The sequence below is a fragment of the Propithecus coquereli genome, unplaced genomic scaffold (genome assembly GCF_000956105.1).
Source record: "Propithecus coquereli isolate 6110/MARCELLA unplaced genomic scaffold, Pcoq_1.0 Scaffold92, whole genome shotgun sequence".
In the NCBI taxonomy this organism is placed as follows: Eukaryota; Metazoa; Chordata; class Mammalia; order Primates; family Indriidae; genus Propithecus; species Propithecus coquereli.
In genome coordinates, this window is record NW_012155507.1 from 572,689 (window position 1) to 595,497 (window position 22,809).

The 22,809-nt window shown below is 36.1% G+C and overlaps 1 protein-coding gene across 1 annotated transcript in view; it reads right to left on the reverse strand.

Moving 5' to 3' along the window:
• Window positions 1-1,037: 1,037 nt before the first annotated feature.
• Window positions 1,038-22,809, reverse strand: part of GLCE (glucuronic acid epimerase) — a 61,999-nt gene continuing 40,227 nt past the window's right edge. Inside the window, exons 2-4 of the mRNA XM_012664851.1 lie at window positions 14,888-15,468; window positions 11,178-11,423; window positions 1,038-5,083 (exon numbers count right to left, since the gene is read on the reverse strand). Coding sequence (XP_012520305.1) covers window positions 4,059-5,083; window positions 11,178-11,423; window positions 14,888-15,455 — 1,839 coding nt within the window. The 5' untranslated portion in view covers window positions 15,456-15,468 and the 3' untranslated portion in view covers window positions 1,038-4,058. The remainder of the gene's footprint in view (window positions 5,084-11,177; window positions 11,424-14,887; window positions 15,469-22,809) is intronic.

The window sequence follows — 22,809 nt, forward strand, 5'->3', positions numbered from 1 at the left end:
TCTACCAGTCCTGGCCAGAGGAGGCAGGGTCACACGGCACACAGTGGCCATCAAAGCCCTGTGGATAAAGGAAAGGAGCACTCATCGGACAACTGAACAAGTCCTCTGTAGTACCGGGTACTGCCCCCTCTCAAAGGCAATGGGGAGACAAGTATGAGATGTTCAGTGTGCTAAAGCAGAATGGCTAGTGTATTACGTTTGGCTACAAATAGCAAAATCAAAGCAAGAGCAGCCTGAGACCTCATCCAGCCCAAGACTGCTTGCAATCTTATGGCTACTTCCTGACCTTAGGAGGATGGTGGAGAGGAAATACCTGCCAAGAATGTAGCAGCTTGTCAAAATCTCTGCACCGATCAGTTGGAAAAAGTTGATTGGTGACCAACTGGAATTCCATTATACAAATGGTACAGGATGTTCACAATCCAAAAAATAATGTACAATGACACATAACTATGAAGCCAGACTGGTCTCGGGTTTTATAGGTGTTTTATACGAGTTTGGGAGCCTAACTCATTACACTCTGAGAAGAGGGGGAAACATTAAATAATGCTTATTGTTCTGAAGAGGCAAGTATAGAAAATATATGAGGGACAAACTCGCAAATAAATCTAAGCAGAATGGTTACCCAGCCTGAATTAGCGCAGCAAGGGACACCCTCACACCTGGCACGGGCATCCTTGTTTTTGCTCACGTTACTCCCTCCTCTTCCTCTGCTTTGTCCCCACCCCTGGAGCCCCAGCTTAGGCTCTGTCTCTTCCCTAACACATTCCCTAAACTACACAATTTAGCATTCTACTTTTCTGAAATCGTTTTGTACATGTTGTGCCCCCTCGTAGACTAAAGCTCCTGAGGATTAAAGTCCGTGTGTTACACCTTGTTCCCCACTTTGACAGGGCCTGGTACGCCTTTAATGAACACTGTCGTCTGACTGGTTGTCACGGGCTAAACAGGAAATGATGGTCAGCAATTGGCTTGCTGGGCTCAAATAACCTTAGAATAATTGGAGAAGAAAGAGAAATATCCAGACATATTCCTTGTAAGATAAAAACTTTATTGTACAATTTTATAAAGCAGCTTTACATTAAGCACAAACAATGCATTTACTTTGTATAGAAACAAAATACCTTTCCATCTGCAAAAAATCAAGTTTTGCTGTATATAAAACTAACATGTGCACATTGTGCTTAAACTGCAAAGTCTGTACAGCTTTACACAGGACTACCCTTCAGAAGGGCATCCAGTAAACACTTTATTGCATATTTAACACATGGTATATAACCCACATGTACAATGGAAGAGAAACAAGAAAAACAATTACAAGAAGGATGAAAATAGCAGCTTTCAGTGAAAGTTTGCACTGAAAAAGAAAAAGGACCGCCACATCTGGAGAGTTGTGCTTGTGTGTTGTTTTTGCATTTGCTCACGTACACTGGATGGTTCTTGGATGAAGCCTTTATGTACAATAACTCTTAAAGGGTCAAACTTGACCTTCATCCAGAAACTTCTGGCTGGTTTTACAACTGAAGTGGCAACAGAGTCAACATCAAAGCAAACTCAAGGTGGGGGAAAACAAAAACAAGCAAAAAAAACCCCCCAAAACCTAATATCTAAAATAATCTTGAAACAAAGAAAAATTTAAAGAAACAAAACTTAAAATACCCTCCCCATTCTCTCTAAGCTCAGAATAAGTAAACATTTTACATGATTTAAAACCCTAGAAAACCTTCTAGTTGTTTAGAGGCAAAAATGCAATGGATAATCTCGGGCAGTGTTCCTCCATGTATGCCCCCAGCTCACTGCATCAAAATCACCTGAGTGCTTGTTAAAAATGCAGACTGTTATACTTCACAGGCAGATTTACTTAGTATCTGGGATCTGCACTGCAATAAGCTCCCAGGTGGTTCTAAAGTTTGAGAACCACTGGTCTGTTCCGACAATGCTGCTATATGTTCAACTCATCCTCTTAGAAAATTGCGATCAAAAGACAAATCCAGTTGCTGTTGCAATGTGAAAGGCAGTGTAAAACAAACAGCAATGAAATAGCAATGCCATTTCTAGATCGAAAAGTCTTTCCCTCTTCAGTGGAAAAAGAAAGCCACATTGTTAAGGCACTGATATTTGTCACAGAAGCAGTACCATACTGTTTTCATTGATTCTCCTAATCTGAAGACCAGTATGCAAACACAAAGCAGAAGTCTGAACCATTCTCTAAACAGTAACAAATACGAGGAAGTAAAATAGCTTGCCAGATTGGAGAAAGTTTATTTTGAACATTGGCATTGAAAATAAAAATTAAGGGAATTCCAAATATTCTAGATGAGACATCTAAGACATACCAAGGTCAAAAGCTAGGTGAAAACCTAATAACCCACAACTGGCAAAATTAAGAGCTGTGGCCACATAAATTAGGAGTTTAAGCTTACTTTTCTATGGCCAGCTTAATATCGTCCTCCGTGTATATCTGTATCTTCTTTGCCTCTGCTCCTTCATGCGTATATGTATTTTACATGTATGTTATATACACATATATGTATATGTATTTTCCAGTTTCTAAGTAGTGCTTGGTAGGTTGAATTCAATTAAGATATAGTGGGCAGGTAGGTAACCTACCTGGCTCTCAAATCTGCATTTGATATAGGTCACAGATAAACTGCATTGTGTTTGTCAGACTTAGTCCCCTGAAAGTGTGGGGTCTCATATTTTCAAGCTGTGTAAGATATAGTACTGACTTAGTGTACTGTCATACCCTAAAACAAAAGTCAGAGCAAAATAAACACCACTGGGTTTTAACCTAACGCCTGGGTTTTCAACTAATGCCTGGAGCTCCAAGCAGACACTGCCCATGGTATGAGGGCTCCGAAATCTATTTATGTGAGGTATGGTAAGATATATAACCGAAATAAAGATCTAATTACACACATACAGCAAATGCAGTAGCATCTCTTCTGTCTAACAGCTGGAATAATTTGAAATCAAATTTCAAAGGAAAAACAATGACATACAGAATCAATGGTCTGGGAAGCTGATGATTAAGAGTGATCTGGGTAGGGAAAAAAAATCTGCTATGATTCTTGTATGTAATATTTGACCGAGTAATTTTCCTTAAAGGGGGGAAAAAATCCTAAAAGGAAGTGGTGGTGGCCTTAAAATTACTAGCTCCTTTCCAAATTTAGGTTTTTAATAAATTTCCCAAATAATGTCCCAAAAATGTCCCCCTGCAAAATGTACAAAACTCTCAAGTGTAGTCTGAAATAAAATACAAAATTCTAGATAGTGAGAAAAGGAAACTATCGCAATGGAGGTGGGGAAGAGACAGACTGATTATCAAACTTTTACTGATTGTAGATCAAGTTTCAAAACACATAACATTTTTGTAATTTCTTGTGCAGTCAACAAGTTACATTTTAGTTGTGCTTACATTATATAACTGTGAAGCCTGAACACTGGTTGTGTTTTTAATTTACACACTTCGAGAAAACTATAATTCAAAATATTCTCCATATATAACAAATTGAACAAATGCAGCAAATGCTCATTTGCTCCCCAAAAGTTAACCAATAGAAAAGAAACATCTTTGTAAAAAGGTGAACACAGTCCACTATCCAGGCTACAAGTACATATTTACTGTATTACAGCACATCATTTTTTCCAAAGTCTGCTTTCGACATAAATAACCACATTTAAAAAGAGCCCCATACTAAGTTTTCAGATAAGTGCTAGACACTTGGCCAGTAATAACTACTTGCCATTATCTTTTCCAAACCGAGAGTGACTGGGCTATCTGTGGAACTGTACACGGTGATGGGCAAGGCAAAGTTAAACATCTTTGTTCAGCCCATTGACTAGACACGTTCTATTTTAAATGCCACCTACATCTCTAAACACCCAACCCATGGAATGCAATTATTTCAGAAGACTGGTTTTAAGGATCACTTATCACTTTGATATAACCCACAAAAACCTAGTATACAACCTTTTGAAATGTGCCCATGCTCTGCTGACAGAGCCTGTGGTTTCAGTATACAGCAGAGGCTGGAGTATGATTTTGGTTGTGAGCTCTAGTTGTGCTTTGCCCTGCTGCCTTTAAGGTAGCTTTTCCACCTCTTGACAAATTCCTTGAAGATTGGGGACTCATCAATGGTACTGAGTAGCTGCAGCTGGTTGATGTGGGTGGTGTGATAGTCCCAGCGGGCCAGGTTAGGAGCGATGCCGAGCATGAAGTGGCGTAGGTCATAGATGGTTCCTGAGCCGGTGTCGTACAAGGGCAGCATGGCTTTAAGAGATTCCATGCCACGCTCATACAAGGACCTCGCTTCTTTCCCGAGTTTTTCCCCTGCGGTTTCTTTTAAGTCATACAGCCCAATTAAGGAATACATAAAGCCATTTAAAACAAAAGAGCTAGGTGTGGTTGGATATTCTTCATACCAGTCATGTTTATTCATAAACACAGCTTTAACTCCATGCTGCTCAGACAGAAACTTGTAAGGGGCTGTTGCCCTTAAAGCTGAATTGAGGAATATATGGTCTTTTGTTAAGAGATAGGCCCTGACCAATGTAGAAATGGCTTGCCCTTGGGCCATGGCAGAGTACCACCCTGGCTCTAAAGACTTGAACCCTTCCCCTAACTTACGGGTCACCATAATTGGCCAGCCACCTTTCTCATCCTGGTTCCTTACCAGCCAATCACTAGCGGCGAAGAATGCAGCCATGTGGGCTGTGGTTGAGATAGTAATGTTGTCAAGGAATCCCTTCCCTTTTGCAATCAACCTAACCACCTTCTTGGGCATGATTTTGGTTGGCTTGACAGCTTTTGTGTTGGAAAGACCCACTCCTTTCCTGAGGTCAGTGACCAGGTCCCTGGTAACCGTGCTCCAAGAAGTTCTGGGCCCAATACCATAGTATATGTCTCTTTCTTTAAAAGCAATTAGCTGGGCATTTGAGATGTAATGTACAGTGAAGAGCTGATTCTTTTCTGTGGTCTCTAGAACCACAGACACACTCCCATTTGTCAAGAACTTGAGGTCAAATGAAATAATAAAATCTTTTGTGTTTCCCAGTTGTAAGGACACACCTTCACTGGTCTCTGTAGGAGGGAATAGACCAAAAAAGACTGGTTAGAATAAAATTATGTTTGTATGTGAAATTGCAATTCACCTTTGACAACCATTGACCATACAAAATTAACACTTGGATATTCTGTGTATCAGATCATTATTCTTTATTTTTATTTTTTACTAAATTAATCAAAAACAAATAACAGAATTGGTGAGTTCATGATGGCCCATGAGCATCAGGCCAAAGCTCTTACCTTTTGCCCTGTCTGGTTTACATTAGAGGATTAAGAACAAATGGCTCAAACTGCCTTTTCTAGATCTAATGTCAGCTGATCAATAACTATTCTAATATACCCATTCTGCAAAAAATAGCCAAAAGCTGGCTCAGCACATAATATTGCAAGAGAGAGGCTAAAAGAATGGTTATACATGAATTTTAAATTATTTGATTAACATTTAATATACATTTACTATGTTCTAAGTGTTTTATACATTTTAATTCCTTGAATCCTCTGAACAGTTACAAGAGTGGATACTATTACTACTCCCACCTTACAGATGAGGAACTAAGACACCGACAAGTAACTTGCCCGAGGGACAAAGAGTTGAACCCAAATTGCCTAGTTTGACTCCACAATGTACGTTCTTAATTTGATGCTGAGAATGATAGATTTGTTTTCAGATATTTGTAGAATTCTGAATAAAATTTTTAGAAATTAAGCAATGTGCTCATGTATACAACAAAAAGTGAGGGATGGATGGGGGTGGCAAGGGGAAAGCACAGGCTTTGGAGTTAAAAACCTTAGATTTGAATTCTTGTTCTACACTAGTGTTGAGAAGTCTGGCAAGACACACCTCTTTGAGCCTCAGTTTCTTCACATGCTAAACAGAGATAATATTACTTTGCAGGGTAACTGTGAGGATTAAAAAAAAAGATAATGGCCTGGAAGATAGTAATAAATGATAGTTATTGTTATTATTCTGGAACAACCGGCTTCAGAAGCTAATAAAATAGTAAAAGCTGTTTTATCTGACAAATTACTAAAGAGGAAATTTCTCTTGCATTATCTATAGTACAATGATGGCTAGTTCCCAGAAAGATGACTTTCTGAATATTGCTCATCTAGATCTACCAAGAAAAGAAACTGAGCACATTAAAAGCAAACAGCAACAGCAGCAAAAACAGAAATATACAAAGTATAAATTTTTAAATATTAAAGGGAAATATGAAGATCTTGATCTATCTACAGCTTCAATTTCTAAAATACATTCACATGTATTATCACATTTGATCCCTACAATAATCTCCTGAGACTGGCGGGACAGGAATTATTATTTCCATTTTAGAGATGAAGATATGCAGGCTTTGCAAGGTTAGATAGTTTGCCCAAGGCCAAAACAGAGCAGGGACTAGAATCCAGGTTTTCTGGACTCAAGTTCAGACTGTGAAAAAGACCAATGATATTGGAAATGGAATCCTGATGAGAATTATCAATAGATGGGTTATTCTCTGAGACACAGCCACAGAAGCAGATCTCTGTTTTGAGGAATCCTTGAGGAAACCTTTAGTGTGTCACCAGGAGCAAAGACTAGAAACGTGAACTGATGGTAAAGTTCGATCAGCTTGGAAAGTGTCAGCATGTCGAGTTGATCATTTAACTCTCACAACACTGGACTCTACCAGTATGGATATATTTGGCCCAAGCCTCTCAATTACTTCATTTGATGGAACAGACAATTATGGAAGTTGTATCAACAATAAACACATCTTGATAGACTTATGCATCACATAGTGCTTTGAATGACTTTTAAAAAATTGATTTGAGAAGTAAACTTCTAATACAGTACAAATCCACTTTATCTGGCAAAATGTCAACATATACTCTCTCTAGCATTTTTCTGCATCTATAGTGAAATGTAATCTGAAGCTCAGTACAACATTCCTGAAACACTGTAGGATTCTGAATTGACTTATAAATCACTCAAGATTAAATTATATTCAGCACAGCAGACTCTCTTGAGTGCTACTTATTTTTTCCATTACTAGGGTGATGCCTCATTCATCAGACGGTATTATTAACTATGACATCTATTCTGGCCAGACTGGATAATAATGACCCATCTTTAGAAGTCCAAATGGGAAGAAGCTGAAGTACCTAGTTCCTCCCAGAATCCCATTCTAATTTTCACTTTATTTATACAAATTTAATGAAATGACATGGTTCAATGAATCACCTTATGTCTTAATATAACACATCAGTCCAAAGAACTCAGTAATGAACCATGTTATGGAATGTAACCTTTTAAAATGCTACTATTAATTTTCCTAAAACTTAACACCAGCAGGGGGGGTTACTGAGTCACATAGGAGAAGTGACAAAGAAGTAAATTAACCAACAATTACAGTCCTCACAACGATCTTATGCAGTAAGTCTTTTAATTCCCATCTTATAGATGTACAAAGGAGGTTAAATAACCTGCCAACATTGTTGAGGAGGATCAGAATGGTAGCAAATTGGATGGTGGTAACCAGTTTGGAAATATACTAGGTAAGGTTCCAAGCTCTACTGAAAAGTATTATGCTATCTGAAGATCCCTACTTCAAATCTACTAATAAAAAGTTTTGGGTTTTCCATTGTTTGAAATCTATGACTGCTCCTCTCTCTGAGTAGTTATTCCCAGAAGTCACTATAATTGTTTCTTTTTGGTATATGTAGTACACGTATATATGTACATTAGGCAACAAAGGATGATAAACATTTAAGAATAGTCTTGACACTGGTCTTAGCAATGATTTTTTGGATTTGATACCAAAAGCACAGGCAAAAAAAAAGCAAAGACAAACAAATGGGACTACATCAAACTAAAAAGCTTCTGTACAGCAAACAATCAGCAAAATTAAAAGCAACCTATGGAATGGGAGAAAATAATTACAAACCATATATCTGACAGAAGTGAATATCCAAAATATGTCAGGAACTTATACAACTCAACAGCAAAAACCAAAATAATCTGATTAAAAGATAGGTAAAGGATCTGAACAGACATTTTTCTGAAGAAGACATACAAATGTCCAGAAGGCACGTAAGAAGGTGCTTGACATTGCTTATCACTAGGGAAATGCAAATCAAAACCACAATGAGATATCACCTCACACCTGTTGGGATGACAATCATCAAAAAGGCAAGAGATGACAAGTGTTGGATGTGGAGAAAAGGGAACCCTTGTACACTGTTGGCGGGGATGTAAACTGGCACAGCCATTATAGAACACAATATGGAGATTCCTCAGAAAATTACAAATAGAACTACTGTATGATCCAACAATCCCACTTCTGGGTATATACTCAAAGGAAATGAAATCCCTATCTCAGAGAGATATTTGCACTCCCATGTTCACTGCGGCATCATTCACAATAGTTAAGACATGGAAATAACTTAAGTGTCTGGTAATGGATGAATAAAGAGAATACAGAATATATATATTAATAGATGCACACACATATACCCACTTATAACGGATTACTCAGCCATAGCAAATTTGTCAATTATACCTCAAATAGAGCTGGGAAAAAAAAGTTTTTAAATCAATGCTTTCACATACAACAAAACTGTTATCATCTATTCACTTAATCAACAGGTTTACTATGTAGAGTGAGAAGAGGCTCTACCCAGAACCTTGAGGAATGCTGAGAGAAGAGTCAGTCAGAAGAGAAGCTCACAAGAATCCTGGGAAAGAATGGCTACAGAGATAGGAGAAAGTGAGGTCATAGAAATGAAATGAAGAGAGTGTTTTGGGAAAGGGAAAGCTAATTTAATTTAATAGACGTAAAGTTCCAATTCATTCAATTTTAAAACTGGGAAGAACAAAACATGATTCAACAAATAAAACAATAAAAATATGCTGCAGACCCACATTATGGTTCTTTACTCCAGATGATCTTGTTCCCTTTCAGGAAAACGAACAAACAAAAAACCTCAAGGCCAAAAAAGAAAAAATAAAAGGCTAACAGCATTCAGCCCCTGGTCCTCCAGAGCCTCACCTCTCTTAGGCCTATGCTTTTATGTATAAGTTCCAATTTCTTCTTAACAGTGATTCTCTAAATTTACCTCCTATGAAGTAGGTCCTCTAAAAAGCCTCATCTTTCATACCTGTGTTTCAATAAAGTGGCTTTGCGTATTTGACTTCCTTCTCCTGCTCTGCAATAACTCCCATGTAACCCCAACTCACTTTCCTTCACACTTTTGTAGTGTGCAGCTACAGGTTGAGCATCCCTAATCCAAAAATCTAAATGCTCCAAAATCTGAAACTTTTTGAGCATTAACATGACACCACAGTGGAAAATTCCATACTTGACCTCATGTGACGGATAGCACATATTATTAAAAGATTGTATAAAATTACCCTTGGGCTATGTATATAAGGTATGTAAGAAACATAAATAAATTTCATGCTTAGACTTGGGTCACATCCCCAAGATCTCATTATGTATATGCAAATATTCCAAAATCTGAAAAAAAAAAAAAATCCAAAATCTGAAACACTTCTCATCCTAAGCATTTCAGATAAGAGATACTCAACCTATGCAGGCACGCACAGGATATTAAAAGACGCATCCCATTCCAAGCTAGCACATTTCCACCAACAAGGAGTTCCAACTTGGAATAGCTGTGTCCCACTAGCAGAATGGCTGTCAAAGACAGAGTTGTCTCTTCGATATGCTTCAAATCACCTTAGGAAGTAGTTTTATCTCCAGCTACTACTGGCTACAGAATGAAGGGCGGGATCTCTCACTTAGGTAAGGATCTCTCACTTAGGATGTGAGGACCTATCTTTTGTATTACCCAGGCCATCCAAAAGTAAACAATTGAAATCTGTTGCTCTAAATAGGATAGAGTTCAAAAGATTGTTCTAGAAAGCTTCCCAGATACTCAAGGAGATCAAGGTGAGGGATGCTGTTTTCTACTTTAGTCCAGACAACATTACTAATTAGTGCAAAAATTAGTTTCTTGGGTACATCCAATATCAAACGATCTTTTGCTTAATCTAATCATTTCCTGCTTCCTGTTATTACCTCTTAGGTATCACAAGCTAAATATTCTTAAACATTCCCTTATGTCTTCTTACCCAGTCAATTTTGTTTTCAATAATAAGCAAAGATGCTCTATGTACTGGAATATCACAGAATGCCATGGGAGAAAAGAAGTTCTAGTCACAGAATAAAAATTAAAGGTCACCTATTTTTGTACTGCATTAAGTACTCATAAATCCATTACTTAAGGCCATCTAGAATGAGTAGATTCGTACTGTGGCTTTCAAGGTCTTTAAATTACACAGTTATCAATAAAGAACAAGAAGAGAATACAGAAGAGGTCTTATAACCTTTTCTCTCTCTTTATTTACCTATTGCAAAGTTGGTGGGAGGTGGAAACAAGTTCTGTTCTTGACAGTATTTCCCCACAGAGAATTAAGCCTGAGGTACTAACCAAAATTATTTCATTGTCTTTTTAAGTAATGGACTCATTAATTCTTATGGATATTGATTAGTACAGAAAAATACATTACATTCTAATTAATGAGACTGTCTTAGTAAAAGGGGAAATGTTGCATAAAGTTAATTTGATTTTATTAATGAAAATGGTTTTATATGAAGTTTGAGATAATCTAGTACATTAACAAAATTCAATATGGGAAGCAAGCCTGTTGGTAATGCTATATTATCTTGAAAAAATTAAAAGCTATTGGTAAAAAATAGGCAGAGGAAAGGATGGCTCTACTCTTTCCATTAAAAAAAAAATTCTACCTTAATGCAAAAGCTTAAAAATTAAACTATACTGTACTAAAATATTAAAATAAACTGAGGAACTTCATTCCTATGGGATATAGATCCCTGGAGGGTGGTAAAGACTGTGCAGTAATCTGGATCTTAGCATCCAGTCTATGGCTTGACTCTTCACACAGTAAATATTCCTTTCTATAACCTTGACTTTTTAGTTGCTCCTTCTTTAGGGATTATATTTGGGTGACACTATGTGTTTTCTAAAGCCATATTAAAATTTTAAGGGAATACCAGGTGCCATAAATCAACATAAAGTTAGCAGACACATATAGTACATAACTTACCTGGAGCCATAAACTGTTTAACGTTGGTGAATCTTGACTTCTCAGCCACACTAGCCATAAAGCAACCCTTAGGCACAGTCCAGTCATTAGGCTTGCTGTTTTTGTCCCTGTCTTCTGCTGTTTCATATACCTCTATGTGAGGAGGTTTCTCAGTTAGATTCTTGCTGTAATGACTTAACCCATACTGTGCAATCTGGATTGGGTAGAAATAGCCTTGAGGTCCCCATTGCGTAGATAATGGCACACCTACAAAACAGAGAAGCAAAGTGAATAATCATGTCCAGACATTTACAAGCCCATTCTGAATACACTCTTCATTGTTTTACTTCTGGTGAATGTTACAGGGTTACCAGGAACTTCTGAGCTTTCTTAATGTATTGCTTTCATAATTACAAGAGACTAATATCAAATTAACCAGATATGAAAAACAAAATTAAATATTTACTCATTCTCATTATTTGTTGACAGAGAGAAATGCAGTGTTATAAATTACTTTTAAAGGACTGCCTTTTGCTCACAGCTACAGATGGCATGTTTCGTAATCCTGCTTCATACATTCAAACTTTGTACAACTTAGAAGCACATAGATAACATCACCACAGTTTTATTTTAAATATTAATCCTGATACTTTCTTAAACATTTATACTTAACAATCAGGTTAACTACACACTCATTTCTCCCTCCAATGTCAAGGTGTGGTCTAATAACCTCAGTATATCATCTGACAGTTAAAGTATTTGCTTAAGAAGCCAGTTATGACTAGGTAACTTAAAATATAAACACAGCTTGAAATTCTTTTTCATATCCTTCCTGTCAAACTGTAATCTTTAAGAACAAGGAGTTTTTAAAAATGAATTAAAGTTGTATATTTAACCATAGTTTCTTGAAATAATTCATTAATGGATTATCTTCTGTAAGGTTCTAAGCACAACTTTTAAATGTTTGGTATTAGTGTTTATTTCAGTAATTTCCTACGTGGGAACTAATATACTACACTGCACACAGTACTGTACTGTTGAATCATGTACACGTTGAGAGAGAAACTTCTATCTGTAGTTCTAAAATAAATTAACAAGCATCTGATGGGCACAGTAGACACTGGGGATCTACAAAATTGTATGCGTTTTGATATAGTTTCAAACAATGTTTAAAGAATTAGGGACCATATAGGCTAAGAGACCTAGCCTACAGATAAGCTTTTTAACATCCATATCTTTTCTCTGCCAAACTCTTGATCTGTTTTGCCAAACTTCTTTCTAAAAAGGTGGAACCTATTTATGCTTCCAGTAGCAGAGTATGAGTTTCTCTTGTCACCCAACTCTTGCCGTCATGGAACATTGCTCTTTAAGCTGTTGTTTACAAAGGAATATCATCATTTTCTTTCTTAATAATTAGTGAGGTCAAATATCAAGGGGGGATTTCCCCCCTCTACAAACTCAAATAGAATTATTATCACTTAATAAAAGGTAGGTTTATATAATCTCATTAAAGATGGGTGACAACTATATAATGTTCAACTGGCATAAGAATTGAGACTGATCAATGAAACAGAATAGTAGGCCAGAAACATGCTCTAGTACTCATAAGAATTTAGTATAAAGACAGCATCATGAGTCAGTGGGGAAAAAGGGAGATTATTCAATACGTGTTGGAGGAAAAAAGTCTAAAATTAGACCCTGTCCTTGTACCATCTGCCAAAATATAAATCAATTTAACTGAACCGAAAAAGTTAAAGTAAAAAAATGAAACCATAAAACTATTAGAGAAAGTGAGAAGCTGATTATAATGTGGCAAATGTCTAAGCGTAAACCAAAGAAGTACAAAGCTCCAAAAGACCCCATAAATTTAGTAAATGGAACTAAAAACTTCCAAAACAAACCATTAGCAAAATTGAAAAGACAACCAAACTGAAAAAAATATTTTTAACAAATGTGAGTGTTGCTACCCTTAATATATAAGTAAGAGTTTGCACAAACATGTTTTAAAAAAACTCCAATAAAATTAGAAAAAGAGGGAAAGAATATAAAGGCATGGTTAAAAGCATATGAAAAAGATATTTGACCCCACTAGATATTCCTTTGTAAACAACAGATGAAAGTTCCATGATGGCAAGAGTTGAGCGACAAGAGAATCCTCATGCTGTGCTACTGAAAGCATGAATAGGTTCCACCTTTTTAGAGAGCAGTTTGGCAAGACAGATCAAGAGTTTGGCAGTTTATTTGACACAACAGCTAATTAAAATTAAAATAGCAAATGAAGATTAACAATGAGTATCTACAACATTATTTATAATAGCAGAAAAAATGAAAATGACCTAAGTGTCCAACAAAAAGAGAAGGGTCCCATATATTACATACGTATATCATGGCACATTCTTACCACAAATATCGGTCATTAAAATGTTCAACAAATATTCAATCGCAAGGGGAAATAATCATAATATGGTAGGTGAAAATAGTAGAATACAAAATCAGTATGATCTCAGTTTGTTTAAAAAATGTTTATCTACAACAAAAACAGAAAGATCAGAAAAAACACATCAAAATATTAACACTGTTTACAGGTGCTTTCTTTATCTTTAGAATCTAAGCACCCATTAATTTAAAAATTTTTTAAAGTCACTAAAAAAAAGTTATGGCCATGGATATCTTTGAAATTGCTAACAAACTATTTCCCTCCTGAATCACTTTATAAATAAATATCATTACAACTACATTAAAACATATATCCAGGAACAAAGACCTCTACAGCATATGCAAAAAATGATAATAATTATTTGAGGTAGTGAGAGTATAGGTGAATCTGACCCCTTTTCCTCTTCTAAACATTTGGTAAAGATATTATAAAACATCTACAGAGTCACCACATGAGCACAAACTTTTTTTCAAAGCAAAAATATATATTACTAGGTTAAAAGCTTGTTTCAACACAGATTTTAAAATATCAAGATATTAAAATCACTTTATAACAAAACAAGGAAAATAAAACACAAACTGAGTAATCTCAAAACACATTAAACTTTTTCCCCTACTTAAATGATGTACGTTAAAGTCAAATTCAATTTGGCTTTCTGGTTTGAAAAGCAAATTCCAAAGCATACTAATCATACCCATAAGGAACCTCCACTGCCTCAGGTTTGCCTGTCTGTTTGTTTGTCTATTTTTGGACAGGGCTAAATGACCAATGCCTCAGGTTTTAAAGACAATTAAAGCCAGTACGTAACAGATTATAGGGGTACAGCATAAGTTCAGAGAAAAAGTATCTATGAATTATCTTGTCCTGAGGACTTAAAACTTCCTTCCAGAGATGACACCTAGTTAGTCAGGTAACAAGATCACATTTGCATACTGATGGGGCCACTGGATGGTCTTTCCTTTTTCCATCTCCTCTCATAGGATAATAACTATACATTTTAATGTAAAATTTCTGAAGATGCTGTGCCTAGACCTTACTGGTGAGAATTTTAGATTCTGATGCAGGTTAATGGAATAATCATATTTGTTCAGGTATCATCTTGTTGCAGCCTTTAAATGACAAAATTTAGAAAGTTGCCCTAGGTTCATACTTACTCTGTTCCTCCCTACTAAGTCTGAGTGATGAAAGGTCTCTTGACAATAAGCTATCTGTACCTGCTGTATAACTAACATCTATACTTATTCCTTAACATAATCAGGCTTGAAAAACGCAAGTGAAGCAGAGAGATACCAACCTTCAACCCCACTTATGCACTTGACTCTGTCTCTGACTTCCACATTGTAGCCTTCAAAGGACATAAAGACACCGTCAGGATGATAAGGGGCTCTCTGTGCATAAACTTTGGAATAGCTATGAGAGAATTCAAACCGATCATAGCCATCATACTGAACCACCTTTCCGTAAACATCAAAATATTTCTCTACCCAAGTGAATGGAAGAAAGACTTCATTCCCCTCTCGTCTCCCTTTAATTGTGTGTTCATCATTTATGAGACAGTCAATTTCTTCATATTTGAGCCCTAACACCTTGCTTCCCCCAACAACAGGGGGTGCTTTCTGCTGTTCCTGAGGGAATGCCTCCTCAGACTGTTGTTTGGCCATGTGGTTCACATAGTTGTTACTCTCAGACGCTGCTGGTCTTTTTTCTAATCCATCCACTCTGAAGCCACTACTCAAGTGCCGTGGAAATTGGATCGCTTTGTCACTGGAACACTTATTCCACAAAAGTACTGTGACCAGAGTGAAGAGTGCGCAGATGATAATCAAAGTCTTATAGTTGACCCGAGCTGCCAAGCAACGCATATTCAGATCATACCTATGGAGGCAAGAAGAAAAATTCATACGAAGATGTACCATTGATATTTCATAGGATAGAGTTTTATTTTTTAAATGTTGAACATTAGGACAATTTTATTAATTGCATGTAATCTGATCAGATTTAAAATTACTAACTCAAACTTTTTAGCACAAAGCAAAGGTAAGAGGTGCTCCCCTTTTTTAATACAATGCTCAATTAACATAATCAGAGTATAAAGCATAGATGCCCAAATTTTCTTAGTTTGTGGCTCCCTTGGTAATTTTTCACAATGCCCTCTAGGCCAAAAGAAATAACTAATACAGAATATCCCTTCTCTGAAATGCTTGGGACCAGAAGTGTCTCAGATTTTAGATTTTTTCAGATTTTGGAATATTTGCATTATATTTAACATTCAGCACCTCAAATCTGAAAATTTGAAATCTGAAATGCTACAATGAGCATTTCCTTTGAATATCATGTTGGCACTCAAAACATTTTGGATTTTGAAGCATTTTGGATTTCAGATTTTTGGATTTGGGATACTCAACCTGTAGTTCCATTTATTAAGTAGTTAGGGCTAAACAACTTAAGTATTTATGCCCTAACACCTCAGTAGCTTTCTGAAAAACAACAGATTTTTTCAAGAAAAACATTGACATCCATGTTGCCAAATCCAACAGTGAATTTTTAGTGCTTATCCTAATTGACCAAAGCAGAGTAAAATAGGCAATGACTCTTTCCTTCCTGAAACATTTCCTTCCCATGGTTTCTAGGGCACCATGCTCTTGGTTCTCTCTATATTCCACTGGCTTGGTTCTTCCTCAGCCTTATTTCTTGTGTCCCTGATTCTTAAATGTTGGAGTGCCTTAGGATCCTAGTTCTCAGACCTCTTCTTTATCTCTATTCGCTCCTGAATCATCACATCCAATCTCATGCCTTTAAATATGAGATATATGTATGCTATCTCCAAATTCTATTTCCAGGCCATATCTTTCTTCTGACTGCAGATACATATACTCAAGTAATTGACATCTTTACTTGGAGGTCAAAAAGAATTCTGAAATAACATCAAAAATTTAATTTCTAATCTTTCCCTTAAACCTGTTCCTCCCTTCCTATTGTTCATACTAAAAATCTTGACTCCTCTTCTCTTGCTCATCTCCCATCCAATCAGTCAGGAAATCCTGGCTCTACCTTCAAATTATACCCAGAAGCTGACCTCTTTTCAACAACTCCACTGTTACGACCATGTCAGAACCACTGTCATGTTTCACCTGGAACAGGGCAATGATATCCAAACTGGTCTCTCTGCTTCTACCAGTGGCCTACTATTCCACTTCCAAGTCTCTTCTCAACATAGCAGTCAGAATGATACTCCTGAATTTAAGCCAGATCATGTCATTCTAGTTCTGATAAGAAAACTTAGTGCTTGTTGCCCCTGTTTGCCATAAACTTTGGAAGGTGTATCTGCCAGTTGTGAACACAGCGCATGTAGTCCTGGGTCACCTGTTGCTGGGATTATTGGGAAACATGGGAAATTATGGATTAGTCTTATGTACAATGTATAAAATATTTCAGCCTGCTGAGAGTAAAGGGAGTAGTCTAATTGCTGTTTGTCCCAGTAGCTCTGTAATTTTTTGTATGGTGTGAATACACAACTACTTTTTGTCTTTGTTTGTAACCCCCTTTCTCTTTTTCCCCTCAATAATCCTTTTGGCAGCAATGAGATTAAAAAGATTTTTAAAAAACCCGAGTGAAAATGTGTAATGAAAAATTAAATGCTGAATTTTTATTTCTCAAGAAAGTTGATGGTGAATGTGTAATTCACGCATTTCTTTTAATTCCAAGGGAAAGTAAACTTTGAGTCCTTCAATGTCTGAAAACAACTGTATTCCGCTTTCACCCTTGATTAATAGTTTGGCAGTATGTAGAATCCTTGGTTGCATAATATTATCTTTCTAAATGTCATAAGCAATATTGTCTTAAAGCATTAAGGGTTATTTACGAGAGGTTTGCTTTCAGTCTGATACTTGTTACAATGTGTGTGACTTCCTTCTGGTTCCTTTTTATCCTAGGAATTCTGTAGTTTTGAGAGCATATGTCATGGCATGATGTCTGATTCTCTATTTCAGCACTTGGTATGCCTTTTCAATCTGAAAAGTTGTGTCTTCCTATTCTTGTTTAATGGATATAGTATCTTCTTGGATTTCTGAGTATATCAGATTTGTTTATTTTTTTTGTAAAGTTTCTCTGATTAGTTCTATTTTCTCTACTGGTAATTTTTCTGGTTATTGATTTAGTCTTTTCATTAGTTTTCCTCACATGCCTGGTGATCTTTGGTTACCTCTGTTATGGTGAAGATGCTCTGATTTTGGCTAGATTGCTCTTTTGAAGGAGATAAAACAGGGAGCTCTGTGTGAGCTGGGCACAAGCTGACTGGCAGTATTCCTTTAGGGTGAGTGGGTGGGGAGCCAGCAGACTTTCTAAATGCTAGAATGAAGACGGCTTCTTCTCTTTTGTTCTGGGAACATAACACATAAGTTAGAAGACTTAGATTTTCCCAATTTTTCTAAAGAAAATCTACATGGTGTTTTGCCTAGGATTCTTGCCAGCTATCTATAGGCCAAGAGCAGGGTTCAAAGAGGTACGGGGAGGTGAGGAAAGGGTACAGTTGGGCCTTCTGGTACACAAACAGGGGTCTAGAAATCTGTTCAACTATCATCCTTTGCTAGTCCTCCTATTTACTGTTACTGGTTTCTTCATTTCTCATTTCTATATATTTTTCTTTCAGGGGGCATCAGGAGGGCAAAGATTTGGGTTTGGTTTATCTTGAAAACTGTACACAGATTTTAAGAGTTAGAAACCCAATAATACCATTTTATCATCTGCATTATTACTATGAGAAAATGTGTTGAATGCTAAAACACCAAAGTGTGGTACAAGCAAACCTTCAGAAGTCATATTTTTATAAATTGATGATTTCCTTATATTGTAGTAGAGGTAAACTGATAACACTTAACGGTACTTATTTTTAAAAAATCCTTCATTAAAAATACTTATGTATCGACATCTGAATAATCTGTCAGTTATGCCTAACATTTTGACCAATCAAAATAGAAAATAAGGCCAGGCATGGTGGCTCATGCCTGTAATCCCAGCACTTTGGGAGGCTGAGGCAGGAGGATAGCTTGAGGCCAGGAGTTCAAGATCGGCTTGGGCTATATAGCGAGATCCTGCCTCTGAAAAAATAAAATAAAATTTAACTGGGCATGGTGGTGTGCGTTTGTAGTCCTAGCTACTCAGGAAGCGGAGGCAGGAGGATCACTTGAGCCCAGGAGTTTGAGGTTACAGTGGGCTATGATTGCATCATTGTACTCCAGTCTGGGCAACAGAGCAAGACTCTGTATCTAAAAAGAAAAAAAATTAACTCATTAAAAAATTAAAATATAAGAAGGTAAAAAATAAAAAATAAAGCTTTTTGTCTTATATTTGAGAAATGTCCTTCCTCCACTACTCAAACGAGAGTAAGCTTGCTTATAGAACAAGGCTACCATTATGAGGCATATGATAAGAAAATAGAGAAAAATCAAAATAAAAGCTTTCAATAATCCCTGTTCCCAGATTTTGTTATCTGATACCATTCCTTACTAATAGCAATCAGGGCTTCTTAGAGAAATGCATTTCCACGTCTGGGGCTGGGATATCTTGCCATGCCAGAAAACAAAGAACCTTTCAAATATCAATGGGATCATAATTTAGGGAGTCAAAAAAGCAGTAGGAAATAGATAAAATTGGAAAAATACTAATAACTGCTAAAGCTGAGAAATACAGGTACACTGGGAGTTCATGATACTATCTTCTATAGTTTTATGTCTAAACATTTCCATAATTAAAAATATAGTGTCATAGCAAAAAGACATAGGAATCAGCCTGGAATGCCTCCTTCCCTATTAGTCAAAGTTGTAAAAACTATGACGAAGTTGACTGAGACCCACTGAATCAATAAAAATACACGAATCTACAATGATATTCAAAAAGGAGAAACCAGGAAAAAAAAATCTCACATATTCTGAGCTAGTGAAAATTGGTAACTAAATCGGTAAATAAATTTATCTTGCTTTTGCAGGAGCAACATTGTATTTCAGAATACAGCTCCATCAGTCAATAAAGTACTCTGTTTTACAGAAGGCCATCTAATAATATAGAAGAAATAAATAAAAATCAGAAAATTAGCATTATGACATCCCTCTTGAAACTATCGGTTCAGGTAAGTATTACATTCAGGTAAATGTTAGTCATGACCCAGAGATTCATATTGTGCAAAGTAACACCAAACACATAATTTTCTATTTGAAAGGAGAAAAAGACAACATTCTACAGTGAAGGGAGCAGATAGTCAACTTCAGGCTCATTAATGGTCACTCATCTAGAAACTGTGTCTCCTGGCAAGTTGTAACAAAAAAATATTAATACATAACTTATCATATATTCCAGCCAAAAATGTTTAACTTGGATCTCACAGGCCTTAAGATTTGACTTCTAGTTAACAGGAAATACAAGGGATAGAGGAACAAGTTAAATCAGGAAGCAACCAGACACCTCCAAAAGGTAAGATATCCTGTGGGATAGTTGGTCTTACCGCCTCAATTAAATTAGTGACATGAAAAGAAAAAGGAGAAAAGAAGATTGAGTTCTGGGTTCTATTTTTTTTGTTTCTTTCTTTTAAGAGACTTAGGAATATAATGACCAGATGTGAAACTTGGTCCTAGACTGGGAAATTTGATGTTGGATTTGATAAGGAAAAATACTGACATGAAGATTGTTAACTGAAAAAAAGAGGTTACGAAACACCACATTTAAGAAGATCTCACTGTAGTAAATAATGCATATATAGGTCTTTATTTTCCAATTTTCCACGATCACATTTACTGGTTTCTCTAACCATAAAAATGGAAAATTAAGAAGGGCAAAGTCAATTTTGTTAAAATATTGAAAGAGAGAAATGTAAGCTTTAAGTTAAAAATGTCTAGAAATATTTAGTTTTCAAAACAGGCACTAACATTTTGTGGGAAGGGGAATGGAAGGGGAGATGGAAGGACGATGGAGAGAAAGAAATCAGAGTGCTGCCATGCAGTATTAACTAAGAAATAGGCTTATCTAAAGGTAAACTTAATAATTTTATTATATGTAATGTTGCCAAATTATAGAAAAGCGACCATAAAAACTTTCAAATTTCAAAAAGTAGCACTGACATTCTGCCAGCTACAATAATTGTAACTTTTAAAGCTAAAACCAGGGTTTTCTGTTGAGTGGTGATAAACTTCCTACTTATTTTAAAGCTTTTGCCACATCCAACAACTAGATTAATCTTTCAGGTAGAACAAACAAAAACCCATAAAATCAAGAACCTTGACACCTCACCTACTGCTGACTCTAAAGATTTGTTTCATTAGAAACATAATCCAATAGAAACTGGTTTTCATAATTTTGGAGATCTAAAACAGAAAATAACATTCAGTAAGCATCATAAACAAACTGTGGAATAACATCTTTGCAGACACAGTTAAAAAATTAGAGAAAGTAAAATATAATTTTCAGTTTTCTTTTGGGAGAGCAAACTGTTCTATTCCAAAATGATGTGCAAGTCAAATAACTTTTCTGTCATCTCTTACTTTTCGGATTCATTTTCCTAACTGAATATTTCAAGTGACTACTAGAGTAAACATCAGGAACTAGGGATATCACCGTGAGTTTTCAAAGTACAAAGGCTGTATTTTGGTAAAGAACCTTTCAATAAGTTTTTAAAATAATTCACTTAAATTGGCTTTTTCTTTCCTCTGAATAATGTAGACCAAGGCTTGCCTGCTCATTATTTTCTCTTATTTACTTATATATCTAACAATATACATTTCTTATAATTCCTTGATTAAGTAGAATGCTTAATCTGGAAAAAAAACAACTCCTTAGTACTAAGTAAATAGAAGGAATAGTAGTTGCTCAATAAATAATCAAATTGACTGAGGAGTTCAATCAGTCAGCAGTAGTTTAGCAGCAATGATGTGGCAAGTAAGGCACTATCCACGTCCCTAAAGGACAGATTAGAGGGCATTAACAAATAACAATGCTATGATACAAGAATTGTAAAAAAGTTATGTAGAGTATGCCATGAAACACCTTAACTTTTTAAGGTGTTAAGGAACACTTCGAGTTGGAATGAGTAGAAGAGTGACAGCCAAGCATGCTCTCAGACCACGGTGTTTGTTTGCACTTGCCATTGTCTCTGCCTGGCACTCTATTTCCCCAGATATCCATTTGGCTTGCTCCTTTACTTCATTCAGATCACTGCTTAAATGTCGATTTATCAGAAAGGCCTTCCCTGGCCATCCCATCTAAAATAGCAGTTCTTACCCCCATCATTCTCTAGGTCCTTAACTCAGATTTATTTTTCCTCATAGCATTTATCACCATTTGATATAGTACATATTAGATTATTATCCATCTCTAATCCACTAGAATTTAAGTTCTATGAGGGCTTGGGATTTGCTTCTCTTAGTCACTGCTGTATCCCCAGTGCCCAGAAATGTGCCTGGTTCACAGGATTTGTTGAATGGATGAACACTGTCGAGTATGTAATTTTTAATTTGACATTTGAACTAGACAACTTTGTTTTCTTTCCTATATTTGGGTATTCAGAGATTATAATCCAAATAAAAATGAACATAACTGACACAACAGAATATGGATTGTGATGCCGTATATTGGCCAGCTCTTTAAAACAGATTTACAATTTAAAATTCAATTACTATTGTTAGTAATGTTCCATCTGTTTACTGCTTAATAGACCAAGATTTAAATTACACAGTCAAATGGTTAGTCATCTAGTGATAGATATAACTCAAAGAAGAACTGTCTCATATTTTTGGTGGTAAAGATCCTTCCAGGATTATAAACAAGTAGAATTCTCCGGCAGCTCCTCACAATAATAGGACAAAATGAGAAGGTAATTCTGCTAGTCCCTTTTATTTTTTTATTAATAGTAACAAGTTAAAATTATCTCTGATACAAGTGGCTCACGATGCTTCAAATAAGACTACATTTCTAAGCAATTATCCCACAGAAGCTGAGTAGGGGTGTATACAGGCATACCTCACTTTATTGCGCTTTGCAGATATTGTTTTTTTTTACAAATTGAAGGTTTGTGGCAACTGTGTCAAGCAGGTCTATCAGTGCCATTTTTCTAACACCATGTGTTCACTCTGTGTCTTTGTGTCACATTTTTGGTAATTCTTGCAATATTTCTAACTTTTTCATTATTATTATATCTGTTATAGTGATCTGTGATCAGTGATCTTTGATGTT